General features: G+C 34.4%; 1 protein-coding gene across 5 annotated transcripts in view; it reads left to right on the plus strand.

Moving 5' to 3' along the window:
• The window catches only part of LOC126889419 (probable phospholipid-transporting ATPase IM), a 534,973-nt gene that overhangs the window by 452,966 nt on the left and 60,655 nt on the right, over positions 1-21,352 (plus strand). For 4 of the 5 annotated variants that reach the window (XM_050657714.1, XM_050657713.1, XM_050657712.1 and 1 more), the window contains 4 exons: positions 5,591-5,910; positions 6,965-7,249; positions 11,951-12,227; positions 15,335-15,656. In XM_050657714.1, coding sequence (XP_050513671.1) covers positions 5,591-5,910; positions 6,965-7,249; positions 11,951-12,227; positions 15,335-15,656 — 1,204 coding nt within the window. The remainder of the gene's footprint in view (positions 1-5,590; positions 5,911-6,964; positions 7,250-11,950; positions 12,228-15,334; positions 15,657-21,352) is intronic. The other variant, XM_050657711.1, reaches the window with a different exon arrangement.

The raw sequence follows: 21,352 nt of genomic DNA on the forward strand, positions 1-21,352 counted from the left end.
GGTACAGTCGAACCCGCTTATTGGAATAGTCTTCGTGCCAAGCAAAAATATTCTTATAACCGGGATATTCTAATAACCGATCATTGGTGGCTAGCCGTAATAAGTGTACCGAATATACGTAATAATAGTACATACTATGTTAATATGTATATGTATATGGTTTTAGGTCTTTTTATGTCAATAATACAATAGCGGAATAGCGTAACGTATTTATTAAAAAAACAAATTACATTATAATATATTATGTGGATGCATACAGTAGTTAATATGAAATGTATGCAATGAATAGATTATGTAAATATTTTCGTATTAAAATACATAATATACTTAATAAATCAGAAAATTACTTATTTAGTCTTGAAAAATAGTCGATAATTGTAGCTTGTTTTTTTTTGTTACATAAAATACTAGTCACGTTTGTTGCTCTGAATTATAAAAATTAGAAAAATTTACAATGGTTTGGTCATCCTTAAAACGTTTTATAACTTTACAAGCGATTAGGATGGGTGAACTGTTTCTTAAAAATTTTATAACAGGCAAGTGGGTGGCAATATGTATAGTTTGTAGACAAAGGAAATTATTTTACAACTGAATTTGTCAGTAAACGATTGAATTGGTGCTCATAACAACGCAATAAAATATTTATTACCTATCTGACAAACCCTAATAATATAAATAAAACAGCACTACAGGCCTGCGGAGCCCTTGGCGAGAAACCATAATACAAGACATAATTTAAATTTTTTTTAGGAAATTCGAAATTGTAGGTAAAAAATTTATTCGTTGACCTGAAAAATATTCTGATAAGCGGTATTGTTTTTTATTAATACGTATTCTAATAAACGGATAAATTTATTAAGGAGTAAAAGAAAATGTTTCGGGACCTCGAATTTATATTTCATAAACCGGGATATTCCTATAACCGGTACTCTAATTAGCATGTTCGACTGTATTTGTTTTTGCTGTTATGAATGCTTTTTTATATAATGCGTGTAAGGAACATTTAGAATACAAAATCCATATTTGTTCTTCCATCTTCATCACTTCTATAACGCATTTGACTTAAGATGTTTTGTATACTAGCATTATACTAGTTTCTTTGAGAGTTCTTTGCATTTTCTTATAAGGACTAGTTTATTGCATGAAATAAATAGTTAATGTAGAACACAACAAGAAGTAGGTACCGTCTATTCCATGACTAAACGTCTGTTTTGAATTCGGTATGAACGTATCGATTTAAATGGTCCAATGTGCTGCATTGTACAATAATAAATTCTCCCAATTTTTAAAATACGGTTGTCTTCTTCTTCTTTAACTTCTTGGAGATCTTTCGATCTGTTTAATTCTGAAGTTGACTCTGATTAATTTCCTGGGAGGTAGATTGCCAACTATCCCTTCATCTTTTAGCTGGTCTTCCGGAGAGTCTTGAACCGGGCGGGTTGTTTTCTAGTGCAATTTTTGGGAGTCTGTTCTCATCCATTCGTCTTACAAGGTTGTACCACATCCTCTTGCGCTGCCTTCCCCATCTTACAATCTCTTGAATTTTGCATTGGTGTCTAATGTTTGTATTTCTCACCTTGTCTCTTCTTGTTTTCCCCACTATTGTTCTTGGGGGTTTCATTTCGGCAGCTCTTAGCATCTGTTTCGTTTTCTTGGTGTCTTAGCGCACTTCTATGCCATATGTCATGATCGGTCGTATGCAAGTCTTGTCGATTCAAATTTTACTATCTGTGCGCATATACGGATTTGACCAGCCTATCTCCCGCAAACATCCTGACAATGCAGATGCTTGATATATCTATGCCCATATATCTGAATTGCATCACCTGTTCTATGGGGTATGGGGTTGTTCTCAACCACTAACTTACATCTGAGCGGATCTTTTGCTATTGTCATACATTTAGTTTTGTTGGTAGAAATGTTCATATTTAGTTGGCGGCTTATTTGAAAAAACTGAAAGCTGTCTCTGAAGATCATCTTCTGATTCGGCAATAATTGCTGCATCATCTGCGTAACACACTACTCGTATACCAATTCTTTTGTTACCCATTCTATATCCGAGATTAAGAGACGTTACTTTGTTTATAATTTTGCCCATGAGTAGGTTAAACAAGAAGGGGCTTAAACTATCGCCTTGTCTAATTCCTCCCGGTGTTGGAATATTTTCAGTGAATTGGTCTCCTGCTCTAACTTTGGTTACGTTGTTGTTATTTAGGTTATAGACTATCTTTGTTATGCTGGTCGGTGTTTTATTTTCTATTAATATATTTAGAATGTCTCCCAGGCGAACCCTGTCAAACGCCTTCGTCAGATCAATGAAGCAAATATACGCTGGCATGCTGAACTGTATAGGTTTTTCTTTTATTTGTTTTATTATAAATACTGCGTCTGTTATAGACCGCCCCTTTGTAAAATCTTGTTGTTCTTCAGCATTAGTGATTTGCCTTTCCAATTTGTCCTTAAGAATACCTGTGAAAAGTTGCATCGTTGTATTTAGGAGGGTTATTCCTCTGTAGTTTTGTGAGCAAGTTTTTTGTCCTTTTTTAAATGTGGGGATTGTGATGCTCTTATGTCATTCCTCTGGTGTTTCTGCTTCGTTTAAGATTTTGTTAAATAGTTGCAACAGTTTACTTGCAAGTTCAGAGCCTCCATATTTTAAAAGTTCATTGGGTATACCATCACTTCCAGGTGATTTTCTGTTTTTTAGCTTCTTGATCTTTGCTTTTAGCTCTTCGTTATTGATTGTAGAATTTATATCTGTTTCGTATTCGTTTATATTCAGCGTTTCTTCAGCATCGTATAGCTCGTTAAGTGCTTTATTCCTGTTCCGAAGCATTTTCCATATTTTCTTTTGGACACCATATTCGCGGTGTGCAAGTACTTGGAAGGGAAACGAGAAACGACCGTGCGCGAGTCGCGGAGAAATATTGCAACTATTTTAAATAATTCATATTGTCAATTGAAATTGTCAAATTGACGTATATTTCATACCTTCTGTCATTGAAGCAGAAAAATTATATATTGCTCCACAATATTGATATGATATGCAATTATTATATAAAGGTAAATTTAATTAATTGTATTTTGCTTGCAGTACTGCATTTTAATAACTAATTTTATTTACTACATACAATTGTTTACGTTTGCCTAACATAACCTGCATCTTATTTTTTCTTCTTATTATTTTTTTGGACTATGGCCTTGACAATTATCCAGCAACCAGGACTAATATAATTGGCCAATATAATTAAAAGTGCGAATAAAAGTACAGAGCGTAGAAATAGAGGTCGCTTTGCCGAACTTGCACGGTCCCAATAGGCGGTGTCCATGTCGTTAGTGAATTTAGCCCAGTGTTCTCTTTTGATTGATCTTGAGTTTACTTCGTTTCTTACTTGGACATATTCTGCGAGAGCTTCTTCCTATAGTGTGCTTTTATATCTCAGCTAGCATTTACGTTTTAATTCAGTGAGTTCTTTAAGCTCTTGACAAAACCACGGTTCGGTGTGGTTTGTCGCTCTCGTTAATTTTCCGCGTTCCAATCACTTCTTATGCTGCTTCGTTGATGCATTTCTTTATTTTTTGCCAAGTATCTTCTACTCTTCTTTCTGGTTGTAAGTCGATCTCTTTTAGTTTGCTGGTAATCATGTTCTGATAAAGGAATTTTTAACTCTCTTTTGCTAGCGACTCTATATTGTAGTTTTCAATGAACATTGGGGATTTTCTGTTTCGTTGCGGACTAGTAGCATCTTGCATAAAACAAGGTTGTGAACGGTCCCAAGGTTAGCAGATGTTAGGGCTCTGACACCTACTTGTGACGGTGTTGTCACTCGATTTGTGATTATGAAATCTATAGTTGATCGCTGGCCTCGATTATTGTTAAAAGTGTATTTATGTTGGCCTTTATGAGGAAAGTATGTGTTGTTGATTCTCATTTCATTTCTAGTGCAGAAGTCTATTAGTACTTCGCCGTTTTCATTAATTTATTTATTTTAATACCTGGTATGACATCGTTTCCGGTCCGTGCATTAAGATCCCCGAGTACGATAATTTTGTGTTTAGCATTTATGTTATGTAACGTTGCCGTTCTTATGTAACACAGCCAGCGTTATATGTCAAGCGCTAAAGGACAAAGTAATAATGAGATTTGGATGTCCCTGCTCGGGCGCCATTTGTAAAGTTGCCGTTCTATTTGATGCTCCAGGTAACAAAATTTAGTCGAAGACAAAGGTTCGCTTTTTAAGATATTTTTATTTAGAATCAAAACATACAAAAGATAAGATAATTAGCCTTAATTGCTACTCGTTAATTTCGTTAAATATTTATAACCTACCTATCGAATATGAGGTTCGGGTCGATGTGACGATATTTTGTACATCGTGCAATTTTTGTTTTGATTAATATGAAATGGACGTATAAGGAGAGGAAATCTCGCTCAACTCGCCAGGGGAAAAGACATGTTGGGAAATACGATCACCGCTCGTATAAGGATAGGTAAAAGGAAAAACCGTCGGATTCGTTCAACGCACCAAAATGACGGCGAAAAATGGTCGGGATAACTCACCTCTTATACCTCGTTGTAGTTTATTATTCTTCGATCAACGCTCCAAGAATAATCAACTAGGCTTTTAGTTCCGACTTTTATATCGTCCGTGACGGTATAAAAACACGTTTTACTTAATTCATTGGCGTACTCTAGACGATAAAATTATATTATCGTCACAGTTATCTACGACGTTTTCTAGTTGCTGATAGAAATTTTCAGTTTCTGCTGTGGGCTTAGGCTTAGATATATGTCTGGGCATACGTGCTTATCTGGAGTGTTGTGATGTTACGCATTTTTATAGAGATTTTTAATAACCCATCGTTGATGTGTTCGATATATTCGATGCTTTGCGTGTATTTATCGTTCAGCAAAATTCCAACTCCTGAATGCGCTCTTTCTTGTTTACCTTTTCCGCTGTATATGAGTGTAAATTCTCCGTATTTTGATGTTCCTTGGCCCTTTTTCTTTGTTTCAGAGATTCCGCAGATGTCAATATTGTGTTTATTCATTTCTTTGATGATCTCTTGGTCTCTTCCGTTCCACGACGTTATGTTGCAGCACCCAATTCGTGTGATGGGGTGTTTAGGTTTTCGTTTACCAATTCGTTTTTCCGTTGTCATATTGTGTGTCGTCATCTGGTAGTTCCGTCCGGTATCCGAGGCTGTATCTTCAGTTTTGTGAACCAGTATGGGTTTTTTACCCCATGTAGGTGGCTAACCTCACCATAGGAACCCTCCTCCTTTATCTGGGCTTGGAACCGGCAGTGCCACCCGATGAGATACTCGATGCACCCATCAGACAACCCAGGCGGAGAATACGGTTTTAAGTGATGAAATTGTGTAAATTCTATATAGTAGGAATATTCAATTACTCGTATAAAAACAAAACATAATTCCGAATTCAATTCAAAAATAATGCATTTTAATGGCTTCCTTTTTCATTTGACATTCGTATGCATTTATTTATGACTGAGAAATGTTTGGAGAATATTCAACCGAAAATACAAATATTGTTGTAATTTAATATGTTTATTTCTTTTTTTTTTAGGCCAAATAGAATATGTATTTTCCGACAAAACTGGTACGCTTACACAAAACATAATGACATTTAACAAGTGTTCGATAGCAGCCCGATCGTACGGTGATATCATTGACCAGAGGACGGGAGACGTCATCGAGATCACCGACGAAACTGAACATTTAGATTTTTCATTTAATCCCAACTATGAAGCCGAGTTCAGGTTCTATGACAAACACCTTCTAGAAGCTGTGCGGAAACGAGATGCAGATGTATTTAGTTTTTTTAGACTGTTGGCATTATGTCATACCGTCATGTCCGAACACAATGAGGGAAAATTGGAATATCAGGTAAGAAAAGCATTTATTTGAACAGTATAACTCAAACATTTTCCCTTCCAGGCCCGAAAATCTAAATGAATACATTGTTTGTGTAAAAATATAGCATCAACTATTTTGCCACAACAAGATTCCATTTCCTATCTCCCTAATTCAAGAAAGGTCTCGAACTCATTCTTTATAAGACCAGTTGATAAATCTGAACTGATCCAAATAATCAATAGTATCGAAAACAAATCTTCCTGTAGTACCTACTGATGGACTATCCATAAAAATGTTCTCAAATCTCCCAGAAAATGTGTTGGAAGTCCTCATCTCACTAATTAATGATTTTTTTGAGAACTACCGGTACTCTCCAAAATTATTGAGAAGCTCATAAGAGCCCGACTTATGTCCTTTCTCGTTGAAAACAACATTTTATCACAAAATCAGTTTGGCTTTTTAAATAATAATTGTACCACTGATGCCATGTTTTCTGCACTACATGAGGTTTACCAAGCACTGAACAATAATCTTCACACTGCCACTGTTTTTTTGTAACTATGCCAAAGCCTTTGATTGTGTAAATCATTACACGTTCGCCTTTGCTGAATATTTCCCAGGAAAACTGTTAATTCAGCTAAAATACAGGTGGGCCTCTAATTGTGAAATCAAAACAACTCTTACTATTCAAAGGCTGCCGAAATCATATAACGTAAATGTTCGCTCGGATGTTCTTAAAGTACCACAAGTGAAATTTATGAGATATACAATGAGACAATCACGTATCTAAAAGTGTGAGAAACTTAACGGTTTTCAAAAGGGAACTAGTAGACTTGATAAGTAAACATTTTATTATACTAGCGGCGGTCAACAAATACGGTCTCATAAAATCGGATATAATTAAGAAAAATGAGGGGTGAAATGGTCGTATCTTTGGCACCGTTTCAAGTTTGTCACAAAAGATTCAAATTTAGATTGAAAATAACGATTAAAAATACTCTTTTTTATGTCTGTGTAAATGAAGTAATAACCTTATCTTTATATTGCGCACTTTGAATATAATGAATTGCATTTTTTATTTAAGGCACAATCTCCTGACGAAGCGGCGCTAGTATCTGCAGCGAGAAATTTCGGATTCGTGTTCAAAGAACGAGCTCCCAACAGTATTACAATCGAATGTATGGGAATCAAAGAAGTGTACGAACTACTCTGTATTTTGGATTTTAACAACGTCAGAAAGCGAATGTCGGTAATCCTGAGGAGAGATGGCAAACTAAAGTTATATTGTAAAGGAGCTGACAACGTCATCTATGAAAGACTTAAAAACGGCCAAGACGAAGTTAAACAGAAGACACAGGAACATCTTAATGTAAGTAGTAAATAATTTATATGTTTATATTATACGTAATTTATATGTATATATGTATATATTATACGAGTAGCCACATGAAGACGACCTTTTCTCCGAAGCAACAATACAAGCTGGGGAGTAAGTACTACATGCGATGTCCGCCAACAGAATGGACAGGTGGTGCAACTGGCCACGAGTCTGGACAAGAAACATAAAATCAGGCGCGCCTGGAAGCTGATTCGGAATCTTGGCAACGATTTTGCTGCCCCGGCATCCAACCTGAGGGAAGTTACTCCTGAACAGATAGCCCATCGTCTCCTTATGAGCTGGAAGATGACATCAAGGAAGAACAAGGTGAGAGTTTAACAAGATTTCGATGAAGAAAGGGATGTTCTAGGTACCTCCTTTTGTTTAAAGGTGATAAGATGCGCGATGCACCAAATGAAAGAAAATAAAACGGCTGTCTCGATGATATACGAACAGAACAAATAAATAACTTTGGGCTAAAAACCGTAGAGTGACTCTAAACATGATGAATTGCTGCATTCGTACATTACATATCCCCAAATCCCCAAAATCTGGAGGAAAGCTAGAGTAGTGGCCCTCTTAAAACCAGGGAAGGACCTGGCGGATGCAAAGAGTACCTGTCTCTCTTTTGTGTCACCTTTTCAAGTCGTTCGAAAGAATTATGCGACTAAAATTCCAGAACAAGGAAGAGTTCAGACCCGGAAGGTGCTGCTGCAGTCAAATCCTTAATTTCACCCAACATATTGAAGATTATTATGTTCTATTGTTTATACAGGGTGTCCAGAAACTCTACCGACAAACGAAGACAGGAGATTCCTCAGATAATTTTAAGATATTTTAACCCAATTCACCTAGTCCGAAAATGCTTCCTAAGGGAGCTAGAGCTCTTTGAAGATGACGTCTTATAATTAGTTTTTCTTAAATCACTCCAGAACGCTTCTATTGAGAAAAACGAAAATTGGTACGGTACATTCCATGTCAAATCACTCAGGCAAAAAATTTTGGATCTCCGATTTGTCTGAAAATTGGTATATAGCTTCTGCGGGACGTAAAAATAAGATATTTAAGGTCAAAAAATCTTCTTCTTTTTTTCTCAAAATGTTATTTTATGCGATTTTACAGTGATTTGGTGTTTATTTAAACAAATTTGCATTTTCTGTCGTAAAGTATCAATGAAAAACATAATATTTTAATAGAAAGGACTCAAAAATGTCATTATATATTATAACAAGTTCTTTTAAATAAAACAAGTTTTTGATCAAATTTTATAATGTAAAAAACGTTAAAATACCGTTCTTTACATTTTCCTCCATTCCCAAAATACATCATCTACGATTTGGCTGAAAATTCGCCCACAGATAGCCAAAAGATAGGACTTTAAGTGGTTAGAAGGATTTGAATTATACTACAATACCAAAAAAGTTACATGCAGTAATATCAGACTCAAAAGTATATATTAGTCCAGTCGGGATAGCATTTGACCTTGAATGCCGAGCTGCCCAAAATTTTATTTTTCTGATCTTTAGGGGAGTCAGTAGTAGCCTAAATTTAAAATCACGAATGAATTCCTCCGTTACGTTAGCCGCCATCTTGATTTTAAAGGAGAACCTGTTTTGCTCAATATCTCCGCCATTTTTAACTTTTCGACAAAAATGGTAGGAACTGAAATTGTTCCAAATAAATCGTATTTACAATTACATATTACAATTTCTTTTTAACAATTTTTGTCGTGAGGTCGATATTTTTGAGTTAATTGTACTTACAGTAGACGCCTATATTTTTGACTATAATATTGCATGTAACTTTTTTGGTATTGTAATATAATTCAAATCCTTCTCACCACTTAAAGTACTATGTATTGTCTATCTGTGGGCAAATTTTCAGCCAAATCGATTATGATGTATTTTGGGAATGGAGAAAAATGTAAAAAACGGTATTTTAACGTTTTCTACACTATAAAATTTGATCAAAAGCTTGTTTTGAATCAAAGTAACTTGTTATAATGCCATATAATGACATTTTTGAGTTACTTCTATTAAAATATTATGTTTTCCGTTTATACTTTACGATATAAAATGCAAATTTGTATAAATAAACACCAAATCACTGTAAAATCGCATAAAATAACATTTTGAGAAAAAAAGAAGAAGAAGATTTTTTGACCTTAAATATCTTATTTTTACGTCCCGCAGAAGCTATATACCAATTTTCAGACAAATCGGAGGTCCAAAATTTTTTTTGCTCCAAAATTGAGTGATTTGAAATGGAATGACCCGTACACATATTTATCTTCCAGAGATAAATCGACTTCATGCATTGCGAATTTCTAGTTTCGGTCATAGGCGTCCATTTTGGGTAGGGCAACAGTTATTTTATCGCATAACTATTTTATCTTTAATTTTTAAGCATTTTTTATTCTAGATTATTAAATTGTGAGGTATCCTACAACTAAAAGGTACTCTTGTTTTAGGTCGATAGGATACACCATTTTCTAGAAAAATCAATTTGAAAATTTTTCTTTTTTTGAATTTCCAAAAAAATTTTCAAAAAAAAACTATTTAGAAATCCGAAAACTGGTACGTTTATTTATAAGCATTTTCGGACTAGGTGAATTGAGCTAAGTTGTGTTAAAATTATCTGAAGAATCTCCTGTCTTCGTTTGTCGGTAGAGTTTCTGGACACCCTGTATAAGATTCTATTATTGAAACATAATAAAATAGTATATTGAAGATTGTTTTGAACGAAAAAGAAACAGGAGTAGGGTTCATAGACCTAACTGTCGCCTATGACACAATTAACCATCAACGGCTGCTGGCAAAACTCTATGAAACTACAAAGAACATCCGACTTACAAGATTAGTGAAATGTCTCCTCCAGAATATAAGCTTCTACGTAACGCTCTAGTCCAGTGATACTCAACCTGCGGGCCGCATGCGGCCCTTCCCCAAAGGCTCACTAAAAGGCCCTGTAAATGGTCAAATTATTTGTCAAATTTCACTTGTTTGTCAAATTATTTGATAGTGTGCCGCTGTGTTTAAGGCGTGTTTGTGCGTGATTGTGAAATTATATTGAAATTTTTTAAGAACTCTGGGATTAAAAAGCAGATATTATTAACTTTTAGATAATAATAAATTATTAAAGTTAATGAACAAATACCCATTTTAAAAATAATCAACACTTATTTACTAGATACATTGGAACAACCCATTTAGTAATCACAAGAAAAATCCAAGTCAGGATTAACAAAAAAATTTAAATTGATTGTGGCCTTGAAACGACACCTTATATATTTAAATTTTCAAGATTTATTTGTACATTTGAAAAGAGCACAAAAACTGAGTTTACAGGTTCGCCTTAAATTTTGGGCACAGGAAATTTAATGACTTTAATTTTGACATTAAATATACTGAAATTTTTAAGAACTCTAAGATTAAAAAGCAGGTTTTTAAAGCACTTTGAATAATAAATTACTAAATTTAATAAATAAATATTCATCTTAAAAATAATCCATAATTATATACAATCCGACAAGCCAGAGGTGGCGCGTGACCTTGAGCGAAAATACACAGCGACAAATGCAGAATACGAGGTCAGCCGCCAGTTCTCGCTTGTCGCATTGTACTACATTGGAATGACACTTACTTATCACAAGAAAAACCCAGGTTTGAATTGACATAAAAATATAAAATAATTGTGACCTTGAAACAACACCCTGTATATTAAAATTGTCAAAATCCGTTTGCACATTTGAAAAAGTACAAAAACAAAGTTTAATTGACCGCTTCAATTTTTTGTGGTGAGTTCTCAGAGTTCTTAAAAATTTTGACCTAATTTCAAAATTAATTGAAGTCATTAAATTGTCGGCCAAAAAAATGAAGGTGAACCATTAAACTTAGTTTTTTGTGGTCTTTTCAAATGTGCAAACGGGTTTTGAAAATTTCAATATACAGGGTGTTGTTTCAAGGTCACAATCATTTTATATTTTTTGTTAATCTGGACATGTATTTTTGTTGTGATTAGTAGTAAGTGGTCGTTCCAATGTAGTAACTAAGTATTTATTAGTGTTAAAATGAGAATGAGAATTATTAAAAGTGCTTTAAAAACCTGCTTTGTAATCTCTGTTCTTAAAAATTTCAATATATTTCATTTCAAAATTAAAGTGATTAAATTTTCTGCGAAAAACATTAAAGCGAATCTATAAACTCAGTTCTTTGTGCTCTTTTCAAATTTAATGTGCAAACGGGTTTTGGAAATTTCAATATGGATACAGGATGTTGTTTCAAGGTCACAATGAATTTAAGTATAATTTTTTTAATCCGGACTTGGATTTTTCTTCTGATTAATAGTTCTATGGTTTAGGTTCTAAATAATACATACTTGTATCAAATATCGAAAAATATACAAGGTGGTTATAAAGTTACGGTCCAGACAAAAATGGGCAAAATAACCCATAAACCAACAAACAAGGCAATTTATTTACGCTGATGATACAGCTGTGGCAGCTCAGGGAAGAACCGTCAATGATGTAGAAGTGAAACTGGCAGGTGCCTTGGGAGAGTTATTATTTATTAATATTGCTTGTTAATTATAGTGATATCAATTGCAAATTATTTGCAAAAGGTATTTTCTTACAGGTATGTTTGTATAAGCGTTCCCCAAATAATAATCGTATAACACTCAACTCTATTTCAGAAATTCGCTGGAGAAGGCTTGAGAACATTGGTGTTGGCTTCTTGTGATTTGGACGAAGTATTTTTTAACAACTGGAAACAAAGACACCAGGAAGCAGCCGTTTCGTTAGAAGATAGAGAAGAAAAGTTGGACGCCCTCTACGAGGAAATAGAGAAAGATCTAGAATTGGTTGGAGTGACCGCCATAGAAGACAAACTACAAGATGGGGTCCCTCAAACTATTGCAAATCTCATACTAGCTGGAATTAAGATTTGGGTACTTACTGGTGATAAACAAGGTAAGTTGTTAGACTATTTTGTAGAATCTGACAACTTGTATAAGTTAAGTTTAAAAAATAATCTTTCTTCATCTTTTCGCTTGGTCTTAAGATTTGTCAGTGTGTTCATACCAATTTCTCTTTTCAATTTTTGATAGTGTCGAAATTTTTCTTTTTTTGAAGTTATACTTCTTTAGGCACTAGGGTGAATTTTTATTTTCCCGGGCGTATGCGCACACCGACAGTATTAGTCGCTCAAACGTTATACGGGATCTGATTGGGTGTTAAAATCATCTGTCAATAATTGTTCAATATGGAGATTATGGATAAAAAAATGTTGTGTATATTAGTTTTAATTGTTGTGATGGCAGAGAACAAAGCAAGTTTATAATTGTAGTGACTTTTTAAATAGTTTTTAAAAGCGACAGTGATTTTAATTGTGGAATGTGTCATCCGACAAGTTTATGATTGTGAAAACTAGCAGGTTGTTTTTAAGTTTATTCAATAGCAAACTTTATATAATATATGACAAAATGTTTGTCCGACAAATATGTAGAGCATTTTAATAAGTCCGACACGTAGAACACGTCAAATGACAGGAATTATGTTGGTGATAAAAATAGCAGTCTGATTTTTGCATGAGAGTTTGATGAAAGGGTAACAAATCAATTGGAAGTTCTGTCCGCCAAAATATATGGGACGATTTCGTAGTCAGACGTTCGAAACCTGTAATCTGTTCCACGGGCAAATTCGAGCAATAATTATGATACATAAGAATAACTATGATTTTTGTATAAAAAGACACTGTATCTATCTAATGTACTTTACAGAATTGAAATTCGACTATTTAAGCGGCCTCAGGAATATTTTAAGTAACTCGAGTAGAGCCATCTAACTAACGCATTAATAAATGTCAAACTTGCCTTTGTTTTGTTATAATAGATTAATTTATTTATAAGAAAAGAAAACTACATATTTTTTCCAGTTGGAGACTTTTTTTAGATAAACTTACTACAAGTGTACCTTTTAACGTTAAAAACATAAATATTCTCATTTAAAAGCTGTATAATTATTTAAATAATATTTATTTAAACAAATTAAAATTTTTTGTTATAATAAATAAATTAACTTATTATAACAAAATAAAAGCAACTTTTACATTTAATAAACCGTTAGTTAGATGGCTCTACTCGAGTTACTTGGGAACAAAAAAAGAATGAAGAAAATTGCTCCATGGGAAGCTGAGAAAATGTATTTTTTTAACGTATACCGATTTTGATCTTCGAGATTACATTTTCTCCAACCTAATTTTTGATTGGAATTTTGCTATTTTTGGCAATTTTCACTCGTAATACCGATAGTTTTTATTATAATAATATATGTTATGAGTATTTTAAAGATATGAAAATTGGTGCGGAGAAAGAGGACAAAAATAAAAAGGTGATGGTGATGGTTCGAAAATTATGACCCCATTGTTTATATCTCTGCCGTAAATGCCGGCCAACTTTGACCGGTTGTATCTCAGGAACCACTCATCACAATTAAACGTTTTTTCTTTTAAAAGAAGCGTCCTGTCGCTTTTTTTTCCAATACCGTTTTCATGATTTCATTTATTATTTCCCGAGATATTCTATTTGTTTATAAGCCAAAAAATTGTTTATAAGTTTAAAATATTCCCGAGGCCGCTTAAATAGTCCAATTTCAATTCTGTAAAGCACATTAGATAGATGCAGTGTTTTTTTATACAAAAATCGTAGTTATTCTTATATATCATAATTATTGTGGTTATTATAGCGACCGTAAATTTTTAATTAACAATTCAATTGTTGCTAAACTGTTCATTCAATTTCCATCGGCTTCTGGAATTATAATCTATACGAAAAGAGCTTTTATATTACCAAGTTATTTAATTTATTGATAAACAATTACTGGTCTAAAATTTTAGTTGAAAATTAAAGATTTTGTTGGAAAAACCTGCATTTTCCGGGGAAAATTTTCGTCGAAGTAAATTGGGAAGAACACGTCTCTATGCAGAATTTAATTACGGTGAATTTTTATTTGGGCGTTGTTGGTGTAGAGTTAAAATCTTTGGAGTTATAGAGCAAAAATTAAAAAAAAAACACAATTTTCGGGCGCCATTTTGTTTATAAAAAAGTAACACACTATCTGCGGACTTTGCATATCTATATTATTAATACATAACTACAATCATAAGATTCGATTGCAGCAATAAAATTGCTGGTAAATAACTTTTCCCAAAAATGCCCTATTCTCCGATAATCTGCCTAGACTATGTGAAGAAATGAAAGAAATTGATGCCAGATTAAGTAAAGCCAATCGATCTGCGGGAGCCATGATTTATTTACTAAGATCAAAACAGCTGTCATGGCATACAAAATTCAGGATTTACAAGACTATAATAAGACCAACAGCGACATACGGATGTGAGACATGGATACTCAACCAAACAACAAAAGAAACAGTAAGAAGATGGGAAAGGAAAATACTCAAAAGAATTTTGGGAAGGAAGAGAACAGATGAAGGGTATATAAGAAGGACCAATGAGAAAGTTTATAATAGAACCACAAATAGATAGAGTAATAAAATCAAGAAGGTTGCAGTGGCTGGGCCATATAGAAAGAATGAACGATGACAGAGTGGTCAAGAAAGTAGCATGGAGAGTACCAGATTATAAAAGAAAGAGAGGAATACCACGAAAGCGATGGCAACTGAGTTGCCATTAAATTGTCGTAATGTAATCAACTCTATTTACATCCCACGTGATGGGAAGGTCCATATCTTACCTAAGGGCATAATTCTTGATTATTTATATCCATCCTATGGAGTTTTAAACAAATATGCACTTTTAATGTAACTACATACCATTTAAAGGGTTTTCACCCTGGTATTTCTTTGGTGGCTCAGCTGGCATTCAACCTGTCTAATATAACACTGATGATGATTTTTTAAGAAAATCGAAAACGTTCTGTTGTTATGTAGCCCTTAAAGGGATTTTAATACAAGTTTTTATACCTTTTACAAAGGGTTTTTTTCCAATACAAATTTTCGAGACTGAAGATATTTTTTTTAAATGATGATTCTTATGCTCAATGTATTTTTTATTCCAGAGACTGCCATCAATATTGGTTACTCGTGCCAACTCCTGACGGACGAACTGGTGGATCTCTTCATAGTGGATGCTTCCAGTTTCGAAGAAGTCCAGCAACAGCTCCTTAAGTTCCGCGACAACATTAAAATCGTCCACACGTTTCAACCCCTTAGTCCCAACGCCAACCAAACGTCAAACGGTCGTGTAGATTCTGGCGAGTCGTCTAGGGGAGGCAGCACCGTCTTCACTCCCCAGACGCTGGCTAGTCCACCGGCGGTCAGCGTCGTCACATTCAGGTGGGACGATGAACATTCTACACAAAGTGATAATTCGAGAGCAAGGTAGATGACGGCGGCGACAGGTTTTTTGTTTCTCATTTGATTGTTTTCTTTCTCATTTTTTAAGTATTGTTCAATGCAGAGTGGTGAACCTAAGAGGATAGAACATGCTTTTTTTCTTTTAAGAACAATAGGAGTATTAAGTATAGACTCCAGACCTCAATATCTCCAAAAATACCAAGAAGATACCAAATCATTTTTCTTCTTAACATATCATACACCAGTGGCGGCTCATGGCTTTAGGGACAGGGTCGGCAAGGTTTTGTCTCTTTCATAGGAGATTTTTGGTTTTTGTTTATTTTTATTTTTTTTTGTTTTCTCCTATAAATTTAGAACCTAAACCTGTTTATAAAGTAACTCTAATCTATGTTATTTCGAAGTAGCAAAATGGGTTATAACGTCATTGTAAAATTTATTATTGTTTTGGAGATATTTTAAAAGTTTTTTTTTCTATTGGCATTTGAGACAAGCTTGACATTATCCCTTGTTTCATGATGTTTCGACAATACGTTTTGACTCTTTTGAGACAAGAGAAATCCCGTTCATTTGAGGCAGAATTTGCCCACATTCGAGAACAATAATTTAATAAGTTCGGGAACAGTTTGTTGTACCTAATGAATTGCAGTACCTATATAAAATTATATATATATATATATATATATATATATATATATATATATATATATATGTAAATAATATACGAAATTAATATTCACACCTCCGTCTTTCCTACCATTCGTAGACCGGTTTCTGCATTATTGCGTCATCAGTACGACTTTATAGGAAAGACGAAGATGAGAACATTCCTTTCGTATATCTGAGGCCGCGATGCAGCCAAAAAGTCATTCAAAGACTGGTGCAATCTGAATTATTTGCAAACAATCTACCTACTTGTTTTGGTAATGAAACCTGTATAGCCTTCCACTTTGAAGGCACTAGATGGCGCCCGGTATTTAAAATAAAATACCTAGAACGCCGAAAACAAGAGGCAATAATTGCTGCTTTCTACTTTAACAAAAGTATGAAAATAATGTGTAAATAATATACGAAATTAATATTCACACCTCCGTCTTTCCTACCATTCGTAGACCGGTTTCTGCATTATTGCGTCATCAGTACGACTTTATAGGAAAGACGAAGATGAGAACATTCCTTTCGTATATCTGAGGCCGCGATGCAGCCAAAAAGTCATTCAAAGACTGGTGCAATCTGAATTATTTGCAAACAATCTACCTACTTGTTTTGGTAATGAAACCTGTATAGCCTTCCACTTTGAAGGCACTAGATGGCGCCCGGTATTTAAAATAAAATACCTAGAACGCCGAAAACAAGAGGCAATAATTGCTGCTTTCTACTTTAACAAAAGTATGAAAATAATGTGTAAATAATATACGAAATTAATATTCACACCTCCGTCTTTCCTACCATTCGTAGACCGGTTTCTGCATTATTGCGTCATCAGTACGACTTTATAGGAAAGACGAAGATGAGAACATTCCTTTCGTATATCTGAGGCCGCGATGCAGCCAAAAAGTCATTCAAAGACTGGTGCAATCTGAATTATTTGCAAACAATCTACCTACTTGTTTTGGTAATGAAACCTGTATAGCCTTCCACTTTGAAGGCACTAGATGGCGCCCGGTATTTAAAATAAAATACCTAGAACGCCGAAAACAAGAGGCAATAATTGCTGCTTTCTACTTTAACAAAAGTATGAAAATAATGTGTAAATAATATACGAAATTAATATTCACACCTCCGTCTTTCCTACCATTCGTAGACCGGTTTCTGCATTATTGCGTCATCAGTACGACTTTATAGGAAAGACGAAGATGAGAACATTCCTTTCGTATATCTGAGGCCGCGATGCAGCCAAAAAGTCATTCAAAGACTGGTGCAATCTGAATTATTTGCAAACAATCTACCTACTTGTTTTGAATGAAACCTGTATAGCCTTCCACTTTGAAGGCACTAGATGGCGCCCGGTATTTAAAATAAAATACCTAGAACGCCGAAAACAAGAGGCAATAATTGCTGCTTTCTACTTTAACAAAAGTATGAAAATAATGTGTAAATAATATACGAAATTAATATTCACACCTCCGTCTTTCCTACCATTCGTAGACCGGTTTCTGCATTATTGCGTCATCAGTACGACTTTATAGGAAAGACGAAGATGAGAACATTCCTTTCGTATATCTGAGGCCGCGATGCAGCCAAAAAGTCATTCAAAGACTGGTGCAATCTGAATTATTTGCAAACAATCTACCTACTTGTTTTGGTAATGAAACCTGTATAGCCTTCCACTTTGAAGGCACTAGATGGCGCCCGGTATTTAAAATAAAATACCTAGAACGCCGAAAACAAGAGGCAATAATTGCTGCTTTCTACTTTAACAAAAGTATGAAAATAATGTGTAAATAATATACGAAATTAATATTCACATAATTTTTCCTATAAAGTCGTACTGATGACGCAATAATGCAGAAACCGGTCTACGAATGGTAGGAGAGACGGAGGTGTGAATATTAATTTCGTATATTATTTACACATTATTTTCATACTTTTGTTAAAGTAGAAAGCAGCAATTATTGCCTCTTGTTTTCGGCGTTCTAGGTATTTTATTTTAAATACCGGGCGCCATCTAGTGCCTTCAAAGTGGAAGGCTATACAGGTTTCATTACCAAAACAAGTAGGTAGATTGTTTGCAAATAATTCAGATTGCACCAGTCTTTGAATGACTTTTTGGCTGCATCGCGGCCTCAGATATACGAAAGGAATGTTCTCATCTTCGTCTTTCCTATAAAGTCGTACTGATGACGCAATAATGCAGAAACCGGTCTACGAATGGTAGGAAAGACGGAGGTGTGAATATTAATTTCGTATATTATTTACACATTATTTTCATACTTTTGTTAAAGTAGAAAGCAGCAATTATTGCCTCTTGTTTTCGGCGTTCTAGGTATTTTATTTTAAATACCGGGCGCCATCTAGTGCCTTCAAAGTGGAAGGCTATACAGGTTTCATTACCAAAACAAGTAGGTAGATTGTTTGCAAATAATTCAGATTGCACCAGTCTTTGAATGACTTTTTGGCTGCATCGCGGCCTCAGATATACGAAAGGAATGTTCTCATCTTCGTCTTTCCTATAAAGTCGTACTGATGACGCAATAATGCAGAAACCGGTCTACGAATGGTAGGAAAGACGGAGGTGTGAATATTAATTTCGTATATTATTTACACATTATTTTCATACTTTTGTTAAAGTAGAAAGCAGCAATTATTGCCTCTTGTTTTCGGCGTTCTAGGTATTTTATTTTAAATACCGGGCGCCATCTAGTGCCTTCAAAGTGGAAGGCTATACAGGTTTCATTACCAAAACAAGTAGGTAGATTGTTTGCAAATAATTCATATATATATATATATATATATATATATATATATATATATATATATATATATATATATATATATATATATATATATATATATATATATTGTAACTTATCCCACCTTCCGAAAATATTTGAATCAGCATATAAAATTTCATTTTCTTATTTTATTTGATTAAAGAATGATGGATAATTTTTAATGAACTTGTCTAATAGATATTTTGAAAATTCTTTGGCGTAACTTTTAAATTTGGAATCGTCAAAGAGGTGAGTAAATAAAGCGGGGGTGTAATAGTTTTAACTTTTGCCTGGAGACCATACAATTCACCGGACATCAAGGCAGCGCCGTCATAAGTTTGCCTTACCAATTTATTTTTGATATCAAAAAATTTTAATCTGTCCTTTAAAACACCAAAAATATATTCTGCTTAAATATAAGCACCAAAAAACCTAAAAACCTCTCATAAATATTAGACGTAACGCGTATCGAAGAACAATTGATAATTGTGAATGACATGTTACCTCTATCAGTAGTTTCGTCTACTTCTACCGAAAAGGATCAAAATGTAACTACTAATTGATTCTTTCATTCTGTGCTGTTTTAGGTACGCCGCTAAATCTCTTCGAGATAGAAAGTAAATTAGAAAATTCCAGATCGTATTTGTTAAACAATTTTATGTGTTCTTTGTAATTAACTTGATTTAACGAATGCTCCGATTCATCCTGTCCCCTAAATGGCAATTCCTGGCAACTTAAAAAAACTACAATATCAATAATTAAACGACGTAAAACTACTTAATTTCATAGTTTCACCCCGGGCGCGCTAGCAAGGTACGTGGCTAGGTACGTGCCTTGCTGCCGTTTGCAGATCACCGATCGGCAGATTTGTATCTGCCGGACTTGCCATTCAAATGAATATGGAGAATGTATAATTGGTTGCCTATAGGCTAACATTCCATAGCTTCTTATTACAAGCAAATCGTCAATCTGGGGACGGCTTGCCGAAGCGGGAACATGGCTATAGGATCATTAATTTGAAAAGTCTCATACGCACAGCGCACATGGATCACTTAACGTATCGGATCGATCGAATTCTTTTAACAACAATGAATAAAATTTAGTCTGTATTATCTCACAGATATTTTTTTAATTCACAGAAACGAATATCATCAACTCTGATTAAATATTTAAAAAAATCTATAATGTGTCCATAAATGTGTCCAGGGCACTGCCGACCCTGACCAGCCGCCACTGTCATACACCAAAGTGCGTAGGCGACTATCTCATTACTAAGGTTCTGTTCTTGGCGGCGTGATACAGCTCGCCTGTGTTGTGTATTCCTGTTCATTCCTTAATATTCCTTAACCAGGATAGTTGTTTGCGGCCGACTCCTCTCCTACCTTCGATCCCTTGTAGGATTAACGGTGGTACTTCATATTTTGCTCCTCTTAATATGTGCCCAAGGTAACTAATCTTGCGTTTCTTAATTAATCCAAAGAGTTCTCTTTCCACGCCGACTCTCTTAAGGACGTCGTCGTTTCGAATTCTATCCACCCACGGTATGCGCATCATTCTTCTCAATGACCACATTTCAAATGCTTCAAGTTTGTTGATTGATGTTCTTTTCAAAGTCCATGTTTCCATGCCATAAAGCAAGATGGACCATATGTTGCACTTGTCCATTCTATAGCGTATTTCGAAATTTAGGTTTTGATTACATAGGAACGGTCCGAATTTTCATAAAAGCTTGTCTTGCCATTTGTATTCGGGTTTTTATTTCACTATGACCGGAGACTATGACCCGAATCAGTTGTCAAAACAGTGTCATCTAAATAGCGGATGTTATTTACTATTTATCTGTTTATCCTGATACCTTCTGAAGAGTGCCATAAAGCGTTCGCAAATTATTACCTCCAAGTAGACTTCCAAGAGGTCGCAAATATTAAATATTGTCGGTGATAGCACACAACCCTGTATGACACCTTATTGTATTTCATTTGGGCTAGAAGTGCTACCATTGGTCTTTTTGATTGCTCAAGAAACTTATTTCGACATTATTCGTTCAACAATTAGTCCATGTGGTGAGACCGCTCCCGTCTGAAAAAATTTCTGATTCGGTTTCTTTGTGATATATTTTTTTAAGTTTTGTGGGTCATTCTAAACAAGAAAGGTATCTTGTAAATTTTCTCAAAAATTGGTAGTTTTCGAGTTATAGGCGATTTAAAATCTGAAAAATGCGAAAATACGCATTTTCGAGGCCTAAAAACTCGTAAATATTTAAATTATTATTTTTGAGGTTGCCAGATA

The sequence above is a fragment of the Diabrotica virgifera genome, chromosome 8 (assembly GCF_917563875.1).
Source record: "Diabrotica virgifera virgifera chromosome 8, PGI_DIABVI_V3a".
NCBI lineage: Eukaryota > Metazoa > Arthropoda > Insecta > Coleoptera > Chrysomelidae > Diabrotica > Diabrotica virgifera.